The 15,875-nt window shown below is 40.0% G+C and overlaps 2 protein-coding genes across 2 annotated transcripts in view; one reads left to right on the top strand and one right to left on the bottom strand.

The window, feature by feature from the left end:
* Nucleotides 1-499, top strand: part of LOC113272290 — a 2,412-nt gene extending 1,913 nt beyond the window's left edge. The window contains exon 3 of the mRNA XM_026522146.1: nucleotides 335-499. Coding sequence (XP_026377931.1) covers nucleotides 335-499 — 165 coding nt within the window. The remainder of the gene's footprint in view (nucleotides 1-334) is intronic.
* A 3,350-nt stretch (nucleotides 500-3,849) lies between these two features.
* LOC113272289 lies at nucleotides 3,850-4,485 on the bottom strand. Its single transcript, XM_026522145.1, has one exon. The coding sequence runs from the start codon at nucleotides 4,483-4,485 to the stop codon at nucleotides 3,850-3,852; it is 636 nt and encodes a 211-aa protein (XP_026377930.1).
* Nucleotides 4,486-15,875: the final 11,390 nt, after the last annotated feature.

The following is a 15,875-nucleotide window of genomic DNA, read 5'->3' as shown; positions in this document are numbered from 1 at the left end:
TTTTTGAACGAATGAGCATATTGCATACTCTTTTGGGGAAAATAGAAATTACATTGAGAAATTTATCACTTTAATGACCGCTCAAGCATAATACGCTTTGAGCCACTTGCCATTGATGATGTTTCCTTCGATTCCTCCATTAACATCTAAGATTTTGTAATATCCGCTAGATACTGCGTTGATGACTACATAAGGCCCTTCCCATTTAGGAGAGAACTTGGGAGCGGACATGTCTTGTTGGATATGCTTTGCTGTTTTCAGAACCAAATCTCCTACTTGAAATGTTCGAGGTCTTACCAGTTTATTGTAGGCCTTGGAAACCCTTTGTTTGTAGGTTTCTACGTATTTTTCCACCTTAGTTCTTCTTGAATCGAGCATGTCCAATTCAGCAATTCCTGAATCTGAGACTTCTGCTTCATCCCATTGTACCCCACTGGCCGCTGCAATTCTTGCGGAGGGAACCTTGATTTCGGATGGGAGAATGGCATCAACGGCGTAGACGAGAAAGTATGGTGAGGTCCCGATTGAGCTTCTTGGTGCAGTTCGGTAGGTCCACAAATCCATGGGCAATTCCTCATGCCACGTTCTTGGATTATCATGAACTGTTCGACTGAGAGTCCGGATCAAGGTTTTTTTGGTACTCTCCGCCTGCCCGTTTCCTTGGGGATAATATGGTGTGGAGAAGATCTGTTTGATTCCGTAATCCTCGAGCAATTCTACAACATGTTTGTTGGCAAAAGGAGTTCCATTATCCGTGATAATATGTTTAGGCACGCCAAATCTGCATATGAAGAACTCTTTGATGAAAGATGCAATCGTGACTCCAGTGGTGCTTCGAAGAGGGATAGCTTAGACCCATTTGGTGAAATGCTATGTTGTTGTGATGATGTATTCATGCTGCTTTGAAGATGCCAGATTGATCTTTCCTATGATATCCAGTCCCCAGCTGTAGAAGGGCCATGGACTGCTCACATAATGTAATGGAAGACAAGGAGTGTGTATGAGGTTACCATGAACTTGGCATTGATGACATCTCCGAACGTAGGCAGCTGCGTCGTCTTCCATGGTTGGCCAATAATATTTCTCATGAATTTGGAGAAATAATTTCTTCTTTCCTTGGTGTTCACCTTCATGCATTTCTTTCAAGACTGTGGGAATTTCATGCCCAGCCAAGCATCTCAGGAGATTCCCACCGAAGCTTTTGCGATACAAAATCCCTTCCAAGTAGAAAAAACCTTTGGCTCTTTGAATGAGTTTGATCGCACCTTTCTTCTCTGGTGAAAGATCGTTGTCACGGAGATATTTTATGTAAGGTTCTCTCCAGTCCCCTGTGTGGTGAAGTGTTAGAAACTCCAAGTGATGAGGTGGTGTCTGACAATTTGGACAGGACCCTTGCAACTTTCTCGACTGAGTCTCCATGGAGGGCCAATAATACCCGAGTCTCTGGATTCTTCTGTAAAGCGTGATTACCAGGGTTTGCCCACATACTTCCTCATGTATGCGCTTGAGTTGTTCACTGGCTTCTTCATCTCCAAGGCATCGCGACAGGGATCCATTAGGATTGCGATAGTATAATGCCCCGTGCAGCAAGAAAAAGTTTTTCAATTCCTTGAGGATGATTTTCCCCTCTGTAAGAGAATTGCTCAATTCATGAATGATGGGAGATCGCCAGTCGTTTGATTAAGCATCTTCGACTTGAGTCAGCCAAGTAGATGACACAGAGCGCCTTTGTACAGTGATGGATTTGTCAGACCCTTCAAATTGTAGTTTGGATGCTAGAGTCGCTAGACAATCAGCATGTCTGTTGTTGGTACGACCGGTGTGGACAATTGTTGCATCAGAAAAATGAGTTAGTAGTCGTTGTGCCTCGGTCCTGAATGGAGCAAGTGTTAATTATTTGAGAGAGTATACGCCATTCATATGTTTGACCAACAACTTTGAGTCTCCTCTGATTTCTAAGTGCTTTTCTCCGTCCTTCTTGGATAGAGATAACCCCAGGAGAAAAGCTTTATATTCTGCCGAGTTGTTGGTGCAGTGAAAATACAACTTGAAGGAATGTGAGAAGACTTCACCGGATGGAGATACTAGCACAATGCCCGCTCCACCGGTATCATTGCTCGGAGTGGCAGATCCATCAACATATAGTAACCACGTTTCTTCTTGAATAATTGAAATTTCTGGAAACTCACCGGGCACTTCTTCATGCAACATTGTGATGTCTTCTCTAGGGAAAGCAGCAAGTAAGTATGGAACCGCTTGTCCTTTAATAGCTTTCGGAGGGACGCATGCTATGTCGAATTCCGACATTTGAAGAAACCATTTTGCTGGTCTCCAGATTAAAGCAGGTTTCGATAGTAAGAACTTTATGGGATCATATTTGGCCGCCAGCACGACCCTATTTGATAGAAGATAATGCCTAAGTCTCTGAATTGCATGGACTAATGCTAGACATGCTCTCTCAGCCTTTGGGTACCGGAGTTGGGAATCCCTCATTGTACGACTGAAGTAGTAGATCGGGCGTTCGATGCATTCTTCCTCTTCTTGAGCGAAGAGTGCTCCAATAGCAACATCACTGGAGGCTATGTAAAGTATTAATGGTCGCCCTTGCACATGAGATTTCATGACAGCAGGTGATAGTAATATTTGTTGTATTTTCTGGAATGCCTCTTGTTGAACGGTCGTCCACACAAAACTTGCTCCCTTCTTCAGCATAGGAGTGAATGAAGCAATGAGTTGAGCCAGCCCGGGAATGAAACGCCGAATGTAGTTTACCTTGCCCATAAAACTCTGGAGTTCCTTCGTAGTTCGTGGAGGAGGCATGGTAGTGATGGATTTTGTTTTTCCTGGATCGACCTTGATTCCTTCTGCAGTGACTAAGAATCCGAGAAACTTTCCAGAAGAAACACCGAAAGCACATTTCAGGGGATTCATGTTTAGTTTATATTCCCTGCACCTCTCGAAGACTTGTCTCAGAATGTCTAGGTGAGATGCTCGAGTCCTTGATTTCACCACTACATCATCAACGTAGTCTTCTACTTGCTTGTGCATCATGTCGTGAAATATTGCAGTCATGTCTCGCTGATAAGTGGCTCCTGCATTCTTCAGGCCGAAAGACATTACTGTCTAATGGAAGTTTCCGATGGGAGTTCGGAATGCAGTCTTGTTAGCGTCATGTTCATACATTTTGATCTGGTTGTATCCACTGTAACCGTCCATGAATGAAAACATGTCGTGACCGCTAGTTGCATCTACGAGCATATCAATGTTTGGCAATGAAAAGTCATCTTTCGGGCAGCACTTGTTCAAGTTCCTGAAATCCACACAACATCGGATTTGACCATTTTTCTTCTTGACTGGGACAATGTTCGCCAGCCACGTTGGATGTTGGATGGGTTTGATGAATCCTGTTGTTAGTAGTTTCTGGATTTCCACCTTGATTTGTTCCTCAACTTCGTGTCTGGAATGCCTGGGTGGCTGTCTGCCAGGTTTGGAACCGGGAGTGATGTGCAGATGATGAATAACTAATTTGTCGTCTAGGCCAGGAATCTCTTCGTACGTCCAGGCGAAGATATCCTGATACTCTTTCAACAGGCGTATCAATCCTTCTCGTTCCCCAGGTGAGAGAGCAGAACTGATTAGAATTGGCCTTGGATTTTCATCCGTTCCAATGTTGATAGTCTTGAGGTCGTTGGTTGTGGAATCCGTGCCATCTTGCAGCTGTCGCGGTGCATCTTGAATTTCTTCATCGGACGATTGCTCACTCTGGCATGATTCTTCAGGGCGGGGAGACTTTTCATCGACCTCCCCTGTTAATTGTTAATCCTTACGACGGAGATAAGTGACTCTCCCCTATGCATCATAATCAGTAATAAAGTTGGACTCTTTATGATTCGTACCTTTACCCTGACGCCGCTTGAGTAGTTTAATAGACAGTTTGGAGGATTTAGCATCTGTTGATGATGATTTGTCAGCCTTCTCAACAGATTTCCAATTTGGGAGCGGAGTACTACAGATCTTGCACGGAGGTTGGGGAATGCTTTTTGGAGATTCTAAGAACTTAGCATCATAAACCAGAGCATAAGGAGACACTGAGGCTGGGATGCGGACAATTTTATTGTTGACCAAAGCTTTTATACATTGATGGTACGTCGAAGGAAAAACTTTATTGTCATGAAGCCACGGTCTTCCGAGTATCATGTGATAATCATGGTCTTTATCAATCACATGAAACTTGACAGTGGATTGAATTGGCCCTACTTTCAGATCGACATAGACATACCCGTATGTGTGGCTCTGGATTCCTTCAAAACCCGTCATCAATATGGGATGATGAACGATCTTGCTTTGCGGAACTTTAGCCTCCTTGAGAGTTTTCATGGTTACGAGATTTGTGGAAGCACCTGTATCTATGAGAACTCTCCTGAATTCGGAGTTCTTAATGGAAGAAGTTACGAACAGGGCTCGGTTATGTACTTCCCCCGCCATTCGGTCTTTCTCAGTGAAGGTGATGTTGTTGATTGAAAGTTTAGATACCATGGACACTTGTTCAACCACCAGAGATGATGGAACTATTCGGGCGTCAGATGATATTTTGTTGAGTGCCACAAACGTGTTCGTGCGCTGATCTCTAGAGAAATGCAATAGTTCACATAGATTCTCGATCAAATGTGTGACTTCTTGTTCCACGGGGTTTTCATATGTTGTGAAACTGTCGATTCGAGGAGCATCTGGAGTAGGGTTTGGATGTTCCACAATTTATGCTCCCAAGAGCCTTGTCAATTCTACCATGTAGGCGAACAGATTATCGATAGATTCTTTCAATCGATCGACGTTCCAGGCTAAAGCTCTTTGCCTTCGTGCCAATTTTGTCAATGATGGGATTTCTCCATCGAACGCGTCAATAGAGAGAAAAGGGGTAGTGAAGTAAAGATGACGAACGTTACCAGAGTCGCTCGAACGAGCATGAGAAATATCGCCATTTGGAAGACTCTGGTGAGAATCTGGAGTTTCAGAAGTAGACCTAAGACCAACCATTTTGTGAAAAACGAGAGATTGCAACCGAGAGATTAACCTCCCGTTGTGGTCGCCAATCTATGGATGGGGAAAAACGGTTTGCTGGTTTTCCAGGAAAGTGGAGAGTCGAGCGTGCTGTCGAGACTCCTCGACCGAGCAAACTGCTGAACCTCACACAGATGCACCGCTGCAAAGGGGGTACTTAGATTCGGGAAATCAATCTGTAGGACTCCGGCCTAAACCAAGACAATGGCCGTTCCAGAGTAAATTCGGTCGCAAAGAGGGAGATGGGTTGATCTGTAGGAGGAAAGCTGAGAATTATGTTGGATCAGTGATGATCAAGAATTGTGGGTGTGTTGAAGGTTTCTGAAATATTTGCTGAAGTTGAGTTCTGTTAATAAGTTTGTATCGAGTTGTTGACAAATAATGATGATAATCGATGATATCCTGATGTCCTCGATTTAGACTTATTCATATTGCAAGAATGATGTACCACTGATCTCTGTAAGTGTGACGGTTTCTTGAGTGAAAGAGTGGGAAAGTGGGAGATCGTGGTAAAGTTAGTTCCACGTCGTGTGGAGACTTGACTGATCGTGCACCCACTACTTTGCTAACTCCTTCAACCGTTTACACGACTTACGCACATTTCTCGTTGTGGATGAATCCACGTGCCGTAGACCGCCAGACCAAAATCCTAAGTGATATCCCCCATTTGTGACGTGATTGATTTCTCACGAATCGTAGAGTCTGCAAGGCTGATGTGTATTAGTTATTCAGTTGTTGACTAATTAGACAACGGGTCTAGGTTTGTTGAATCGAGCATAAGTGGTGAATGCTCAACGATTCATCGATTGAACATGTAGTTCTCTGAGATGTCAGTGAATTACTGACCAGAGCGACTGAGCAAGTATTGCTCAACTCGACCAATTGCTAAATATTAAGAGTTTGATGAGCAACTGAGCAAGTATTGCTCAATTCGACGAATTTGATAATTTTGGCGTGCAACTGAGCAGGTGTTGCTCAATTCAAAAAAATACTGAATATTGGTAATTTGACGTGCAATTGAGAAAGTGTTGCTGAATTCGACAAACTACTGATGAATTACTAAATATTGATGGTTGGATCATATTCGAGCAACTGAGCAAGTATTGCTCAATTCGACGAATTATTTACTGGTGTCGCGACCCAATAAAATATTAATCAAAAATATTGGTGAATTACCGAATATTATTAATTTGGATGTTGATTGCTGAATCAACATAATTTTGTGTTTGAACTTGCTCAACATGGTGATTCGTGGAGCGTTTGTTCGAAACCCTAATTTTTGATCAATCCTTCAACAATTGGTGAATTGTTGAAAATTGGTCATGAATGAAGAGGTACAGACCACATGGGATGATGAGCGTCCATGTGGTACCCAGTGATCGAGTGAGCACGCACCAGGGTTCTCAGTCGGTTTGAGGGTTGGTGGAAGAACGATGATTAAATGCCAGTTTCATCATTTATTGAAATATTGCTGGATTCAGCATTAGGTGATAAAAACTAGAGATGAGAGATAGGTACCGACCAAGAGGGCATGGGACCGGCTCTTGGTGTTTACGGGACCAGTTGTTGTTCATTTGAAGGATTCCCCAGTTGGTTGGAGAGAGTTCGGGCCCAGTATGAGCAATTGAGCAAATTAGGTCAGAATTATGAAAACATGTGGGACCGGCTTTGTACAAGCCCTAGGAATGACTCTGGTCGGTCATGAAGGCATGCACGTGTTCTCGTGGTGCATGCTGAGAGTTTCAGTGTTTTCTGATACGCGTTCGAGCAACATCGTGAATTTTGAGAAGAGTTTCATCTTGACTGAGAATTCTCGATTTTTGTTGGAATGAGCATGTATGCAGTATGCTCAATTCATCAATATATTGAAAATATTAAAATAAAACGCTTTAATATTTATAATTGCCATGAGAGGCTAGCTAGTCGTGTGACTATGTTTCCTTTTGGTTTTTCGTGATTTGAGCAATATTTGAGAAAATATGAAGAAACCATGAATTTTGCTCAAACCCAGGAGTTTCATGAATTGAGAAAAATAATAATTATGAAGGATTAGGGATTGCAATGTGTGAGACCGACCATGGCTAGGGCATGGCCGGATGGCTAGATTGTCGGTCCCGCATACCTTTCCCTATTTTATTATTTTTCATGAATACTTGAAGTTATGGAGAATCCTTGAAGTTATGGAGAATCCACGAGTTTTTATTGAAACGGAGGAGTTTCATGAGATTAGGGAATAATAATTATAAAAAGCTAAGGATTGTGTGGTGTGGGACCGACCACGGCTCGGGCATGGCCGGCCGGCTGGGTTGCCCGATACCGCACACCTTTCCTTATTTTATAATATTTTTTCGTGAATCCACGAAGTTATGGAGAATTCACGAGTTTTGCAAAAACAAGGAAAGTTGCTAAAACCAAGGAGTTTCCATGAGTTCATGAAATAACAAAAAATAAAGAAAATAATGGGAGAGGCATGGACCGACCATGGTTAGGGCATGGCCGGCCGGACGGCTGGTGGGCCCACCCTGAGCGCCTCTTATTATTTTATTATTTTTTATTGTTTTCTCCTGTTCTGCGAAGGATTCCTCATTATTTCATATTTTTGGACGCTCGTTCGTGCATCCGGGTGCTCAGTCGTGCATCATTATCGAGTACACTCGCACCATTTTTGTGGAGCTTACTCAGTGATGGTCCAGATGCCCAGTTGTTGAGTATTTATTACTAATTTATGAAATTCAATGGAGAATAATTCATGAAACTGAGTAATAAAAATGAATAGTTGATCATTATTAATTCATAGGATCAGTTGTGGATTCGACTACGAATTCGGAATAATAAAACAAGCATTACTACCCTATGGGATTGTAGATTCGACCATATGATCGGAGTAATTAAAATTATCTATCACCATTTCATGAGATCAGCTGTGGATTCGATCATGAAATCGGAGTAATGAGATAGTACAGTTGTTTTATTGTCATTCTATGAGATCAAGCCGTGGATTCGATCATAGAATCGGAGCAATTGTTATTGCCATTCCATGGGATCAGGCCGTGGATTCTACCATGGAATAGGAGCAATTGTTATTGCCATTCCATGGGATCAGGCCGTGGATTCGACCATGGAATAGGAGCAATAATAGATTATTCTGGGAGTTCAGTAGTGAATGTCACAGCAGAATTAACTTATTGCAGAAAAGATGTTAGCCAGTTAAAGTCTCACATCTATTCTGAATGGTGCATAGTCAGGGAGTCACGATGTTGTTTACGACCTGAAGGAGTTAGTACTCTCAATCTATGGAGAACCACCTGAATCTATACACGGTCTCTCCACATAATCAGGGAACGGTGAGTGTCATCGACGTCCGCCGCCCAACTATTCTTCTATGTGGAGGTAGGTCTCTCTCCTGCAGTCAGGGAACAGTGAGTATCACCGACGTCCTGAAGGCGTTAAGCTCTCAATCTATGGAGAACCGCCCAAATACATTATTCTGCATAGAGGTAATGACGAAATGCCGGGATCGAAACGCTCAGCTAGTGGAGGCTTTTCGAAAACATACTCATCATGGCTTCGTAAAATATGAATCGTTGCATGCCTGAAAGCCGTGTCGAAAACATGCCTCATGATTTTACGGTGTTTCCCTTTGTTTAAAATCCACCATCAACACATAGGAATGATTTTCTATATCCAAAACTCAATCAAATTAATCACAAGTAAACCCATGATTAATTTAATTGGAGTACGTCACTAAATCAAACCACAAAAGTGATCAATTTAATTGATTGTGCTCAACATAAGTAAACTTACGGAGCTACAACTAAGGTAATCATACGGAGATGACTAACTTAATCGTTCACATACTCGACATAAGGCAAACCTTACGGAATATACGATTACATTAACCAATAGAACATTATTAGTATAGCCGTTCATATACTCAACACAAGGACTTGTGGAATATATGAATACTCAACTGGACTAATTACAAGAGAACCTATAATTAATCTAATTGGAAAACACAATCAGACTAATCACCGAAGTAATCAATTTAATTGTCAATTTTTTTGCTCGACAAAATAAGACTTTCGGAGCAAATAACTAAATAACCAACCAAGATGATTAATTTAGTCAAAGATGCTCGACATAAAGTATCTTACGGAACAACCAACAAAGCTAATCACAAAGTAATCAACTTAGTTGTATCGTGATTGACATAAGACACATTACGGAGCCTCACGGTAATACAAAAAGAATGGATCAATGAAGATCAATACCGTGGAATTCATACAAGGATCTATTCTATTTTTCCATCACTATTTGCGTAATGACATAATAGACTTTATCCTTGTCGCACAAAATATTTTGTCCTATTTTCCATCAAGTAAATGACTGCATATGCATAACTTTTGTATTTGCCAAAAGTCCATTCGTCCGTTCATCAATATGAATATCAATTTATGAACGACTTTACTTTTGACAACATATGGGACCTTCAAGTTCACGGACGCAAACAATACATATCCCATAACCAATTGCAGTATCACAAAATCATAAAGATTAATACTGCAATAACATCATCCTCCAAATATTTTTAGAATTTAAAAACCAATAAACCTAAAAAATAACACAAGAAGATGAAAACAAAAATAGCCATGTGTAGTCACAATCATTGCTATTCAAAGCGCTAGTTATTCTTCCAACTAATCCAAAAAGAAGACATACTAGGCAACAATCCCTTTGAGAAATTCTTTATCATTCCCGAACTCCTTGTTATCGATAGCCATCGGGACATAAGGTTCACGGAGATAAGTGTCAATACCCACGAACTGTCTTGGCTGAAGAGGTCGAATTAGGGTCCTTTGAATTTCCAAATATTTAGACACGAAAGTCTTTATTTTACAAATCTCCCTTCTTATTTCCTTTAGCTCATCAAGAACATTGGAAAACTTCTGAGAGTTAGAAGGAACAGCCCTGGGTTTTCTTGTATTCCTTCTTTTTCTTTTCAGGGACTTGGAAACAGGAGATTTCTCTTTTTCCTTGATTGATGGATTAACAATCATGTTGACATCCTTTTCTCTGATGACATAGTGCTTTGAGAACAATTATGAACAACTGGATTTGTGTGATGGAATCACTTAACTCAACAAGCAGTCTTATAAAGGATGTCAAAAGGAAAAAGGAATATAGGGTTCGAAACCTATTGACAGGTTCACATACGCCACACTCTAAAACCCTATAAAGAGTAGAATTGTCGATAATAACCCTTTTTTTTATTTGATAGATAAAAAACAACAAATCTAAGAAAAGAAGGAAAAACTTTTCTGAAGCATGGATCAGCACTCAATCTTGTCTCTTTTCGATCATGCACATGAGACAAGATTTTCCTAACAACACAATCAAGTTGTGTTGCGATGAACGACGATTTTTCCATCTTTTTCCTCATGGGAGGATGATGAGCACGAAAGTGCGACACATTTTCACCCATAAATACATTAGCTGGGACTCATTTTATCACTAATAAAATTGCTTGTAGGTGTTTTTGTGAAATAAGCTCTTTTGGAGAAAGTTGCTCCAAAAGTGGTTTTTGTACCCCGGAGGACACGTGTTATTCGGACTCTCACCGTTGGATAAGGGGAACCTCAATTACTAAGGGGCACCCCAGGTCACCCCAAAAGGCATCTGTTATTCGCACCCCTGTTCAGGATAGGGGCACTTCATCTTCAACAATTCAAATTTTGAGTTTTGGCGGGAAATTTTGAACTTCACGGAACAGAATTAGGGTTTGTGTTTGTGGTGTGAATAATGAGATTCAATCGCTGAAACTTCTTGGGTGAGTCTGTTAAAGCTTAACAGGGTTGGTACGATTGATGGAATTCATAAACTTTGGATGGGTTTACTAGAATCATGGATCTGAAGCAACACAATTTTGGCGGGAAAGTTGTTCTTCACGGACCAGAATTAGGGTATGAGAATTCGAAGCTTTGTAGTGAGATTTAACGGCTATACTTGTTTGGGATAACTCCATTAGGTGAAACATGGTCGTTAAGGGTCTTAGAATCAATCCAGGTTGGTTGGATGGTTGGAAAACAGGGTTCACGGGTTTGATTGTATCTGCGTGTATTTTTGGAAGTGATTTGGCTGAAATTTAATCGGATTTTTGGTCGGAATTGGTTGCAGAATGACCTATTTCATTCAAACATGGAAGGTATGTGTGTTGGAATTGATCAAATATGGCTGCAACGTGGAGATTGGTTGAAAAAGTGAAAGAATATTCTCGAGAGATATTTTTGGTATTTTGTTGAGATATTCTTGGTGGTAGCATGTGGCTAGATGGAGTTCAATTCATTCAAGAGTCGTGTATCAAAGTAATTGGAACATGTCAATACCAGCAGAGCGCGTGAGGAGATAAAAAAAGGAAGAAAATACCCGTACCTTGCATGGAGAATAATCAAAAATATTTTGCATTTACTCGAGAGATTTGGAGTCTCTATGGGTATAAATAAGTTGTTGGGAATCCTAGAAAGATATAGAGTGATTGGGGGAGGCTACAGAGTCGAGAGAATTGCTGCAGAGAAATCTGCAGCAGCACCAGAAAAATAGTGAAGAACGAAGAACATTGACCCATACAAGAAGTCGTTTATGCTACATTGAATACGACAGTCGCATGACAGTCTTATATGCTACAGTGGTAACGACCCACATCCGAGGGTCGTAGTTCTCTGGTTTATAAAAAATATAATTTTTACAAACTCGGTTTTGAATTATTTCTCCCTTTTCATCATTTGTAAACACCCTTTGAGCAATAATAATGATTTTTGAGCGTGTTTCCAACAACATGATGAGCTAGACCCCATCACTGGGACAACGGAGGAAGCCGGACTTCATACTTGGGTGAATTTGTTTTATTTTCTATTTGACTTTTGCACTTAATTAAAATAGAATTATGATTTGAAAAAATTAGTTATTATTTTATTAGATGGGTCATGCTTGCTTAGATGTTTGATGTCCCATGCTTACGATTTATAATTAATGTTTGGAGAATCTACCTTGGCAAGAATAAGAGTCGATGTTGTGTTATTTGTCGAGCGATAATAGTTTGAGAATGAATAATTGAACCTATTGATATGAGTTTGGCCGAATCCTAGACCCAATAACTCTCTATTTTATTCCTTTAAAATTAATCTTAACAAGTATTAGAGTTCGAATCTTTACTACTACAACAACCACAATCAAAAACATTATCATTTTGACGCCGCCGACCCAGATTTGTTTTTAGATTAATTTTTAGTTTTTTTATTTTTTATTTTGTATAGTATTTTCTTTTTCCTTTTTATGCGTTTCTTTTTGTATTTCTTTTCAGGGACTTTTTGAGGATGGTGACTTCTTCTGAGGAGACGCCACCTACGATGAAGCTGGCGGAATATATGCGTAGAAAGTCAAATTATCAGGAAACCTCATCTGAGATGACGCTTGTTGAATACATGCATAGGCAATGGGATGGAGTTTCTGCTCCACATGAGGTAAGTGAAGAATCTCATCTAGAGATATATGAGAAGTATTACAAACACACACCGCCTAGTTTGGAACAAAGATTGAGAGTTCTTGAATATCAAAGATTATTTGCTGATGATGATGAATCTGGTAGTGACTCTCTGTTCTAGACAGAATTTGCAGATGACCCTGTGGATGACTGTGTTGATGATTTGCCTAATTCCATAGATGAATCCATCCCACAAGATAATTCACCCAACTTAGAGGATGTTTCTAGACCCCTATACTTCCAGAAGTTGCCCAATTTAGGGTTAGAATTGCTTGCTTCTAGAGTGTTGTTGGATTACTTTGCATCTAAGTACCCAGAGGACTTGCCTATTCCTGATACAGTGCATGAGCCGATTGATAATTCCCCAGTCTCAATAGAATCCCCATATTTTGTTCTTTACGCACTTCCTTGTGCAGTAAAAACATGGTTTAGGGGTAAATCTTTGTTTTAGATAGTTTCAGTGTCTCCGCATCATTATAACATAAGTGTGAAGCTGTCATTTACAAATGTTGTATTTTGGGTCGATCCCCAAATTTTCAGGTTGTTAATTTTTGGGGATCCTTTTTTGTACATTCCAGTAAGTGTATTTTATTTTATTTTTATTTTTATATTTTCGTTTACTTTTTTTCATCTTATGGATTTCCCATCTTAAATTTTGCATTGGATGACTCAATTACATTGAGGACAATGTAATGTTTAAGTGTGGGGGAGTGGTTAACGTTTTACTTTACTTTTTCAGGAATTTCCTTGCATGTTATGACCAACTGTGTAGCGGGTCTCCAAAAAAAAAATAAAAAAATAAAATAAAAAAATAATGATAAGTTGTGTAGCGGGTCTATTTAAAAAAAATGATTGTTAGGGTTATGACCAGCTGTGTAGCGGGTCTTAAAAAAATAATTATGACCAGCTGTGTAGCGGGTCTCTCTATGTCTCTTATTATATGACCAGTTGTGTAGCGGGTCAGTTTTTTGTTTTGCTCGAGGACTAGCAAAATGTAAGTGTGGGGGAATTTGATGAGCACGAAAGTGCGACACATTTTCACCCATAAATACATTAGCTGAGACTTATTTTATCACTAATAAACTTGTTTGTAGGTGTTTTTGTGAAATAAGCTCTTTTGGAGAAAGTTGCTCGAAAAGTTGTTTTTGTACCCCAGAGGACACGTGTTATTCAGACTCTCACCGTTGGATAAGGGGCACCTCAATTACTAAGGGGCACCCCAGGTCACCCCAAAAGGCATCTGCTATTCGCACCCCAGTTCAGGATAGGGGCACTTCATCTTCAACAATTCAAATTTTGAGTTTTGGCGGGAAATTTTGAACTTCACGGAATATAATTAGGGTTTGTGTTTGTGGTGTGAATAATGAGATTCAATCGCTGAAACTTCTTGGGTGAGTCTGTTAAAGCTTAGAAGGGTTGGTATGATTGATGGAATTCATAAACCTTTGATGGGTTTGCTAGAATCATGGATCTGAAGCAACACAGTTTTGGCGGGAAAGTTGTTCTTCACGGACCAGAATTAGGGTATGAGAATTCGAAGCTTTGTAGTGAGATTTAACGGCTATACTTTCTTGGGATAACTCCATTAGGTGAAACATGGCCGGTAAGGGTCTTAGAATCAATCCAGGTTGGCTGGATAGTTGGATCCACAGAAAACAGGGTTCACGGGTTTGACTGTATCTGCGAGTATTTGTGGAAGTGATTTGGCTGAAATTTAATCGGATTTTTGGTCAGAATTGGTTGCAGAATGACCTGTTTCATTCAAACACGGAAGGTATGTGTGTTGGAATTGATCAAATATGGCTGCAACGTGGATATTGGTTGAAACAGTGAAAGAATATTCTCGAGAGATATTTTTGGTATTTTGTTGAGATATTCTTGGTGGTAGCATGTGGATGGATGGAGTTCAATTCATTCAAGAGTCGTGTATCAAAGTAATTGGAACATGTCAATACCAGCAGAGCGCGTGAGGAGATAAAAAAAGGAAGAAAATACTCGTACCTTGCATGGAGAATAATCAAAAATATTTTGCATTTACTCGAGAGATTTGGAGTCGCTATGGGTATAAATAAGTTGTTGGGAACCCTAGAAAGATATAGAGTGATTGGGGGAGGCTACAGAGTCGAGAGAATTGCTGCAGAGAAATCTGCAGCAGCAGCAGAAAAATAGTGAAGAACGAAGAACATTGACCCACACAAGAAGTCGTTTATGCTACATTCAATACGACAGTCGCATGACAGTCTTATATGCTACAGTGGTAACGACCCACAGCCGAGGGTCGTAGTTCTCTGGTTTATAACAAATATAATTGTTACAAACCCGGTTTTGAATTATTTCTCCCTTTTCATCATTTGTAAACACCCTTTGAGCAATAATAATGATTTTTGAGCGTGTTTCCAACAACACGATGAGCTAGACCCCATCACTGGGACAACGGAGGAAGTCGGACTTCATACTTGGGTGAATTTGTTTTATTTTCTATTTGACTTTTGCACTTAATTAAAATAGAATTATGATTTGAAATAATTAGTTATTATTTTATTAGATGGGTCATACTTGCTTAGATGTTTGATGTCCCATGCTTATGATTTATAATTAATGTTTGGAGAATCTACCTTGGCAAGAATAAGAGTCGATGTTGTGTTATTTGTCGAGCGATAATAGTTTGAGAATGAATAATTGAACCTATTGATATGAGTTTGGCCGAACCCTAGACCCAGTAACTCTCTATTTTATTCCTTTAAAATTAATCTTAACAAGTCTTAGAGTTCGAATCTTTACTACTACAACAACCACAATCAAAAACATTATCAGAGGAATCCTCTGGTCTCTCTGTCTATCAAACCTATTTGACCATATTTTCTTTTCAAATGGTCTTATTCTATCCCTGGAAACCAACTTCTTAGACGAAGATAAGATCCTACACACCTCGGCGGTCTTCTGAGCAAGTTTCAGCTTTCTTGCTAATCGATCTGCTCTTCGTTGAAGTTTGCTTGCGTGCCTTATTTGGTGCTTGTATTTGTAACACCTTGATAGTTCATGTCCCTTCATCTAACAAAACGAACACGTCAATCTTGGATAGTATTCAGGCATCTGAGATGTGCAAGCAGCTAGACATACAGTTGATCCTGAAACATCACTGATAAGGTTTCTAGTTACCGAATTCAGTGAATCTTCTAGCTTGATTGGGTTTCCTTCTTCTCCGAACCCATTGAGGTTGATATATTTATTGCTACAAGTATCAAAATCGATGTTTTTACAAAGAATCCCTACACTTGAT

Source organism: Papaver somniferum, chromosome 4 (genome assembly GCF_003573695.1).
Source record: "Papaver somniferum cultivar HN1 chromosome 4, ASM357369v1, whole genome shotgun sequence".
Classification (NCBI taxonomy): domain Eukaryota; kingdom Viridiplantae; phylum Streptophyta; class Magnoliopsida; order Ranunculales; family Papaveraceae; genus Papaver; species Papaver somniferum.
Note: the sequence above shows the minus strand (reverse complement) of the source record. Positions and strands in the feature narration are given on the sequence as shown.

Excerpts from the sequence above, each read along its gene's own strand:
- LOC113272289 (XM_026522145.1), bottom strand. The coding sequence starts at position 4,485 with ATGGCGGGGGAAGTACATAACCGAGCCCTGTTCGTAACTTCTTCCATT.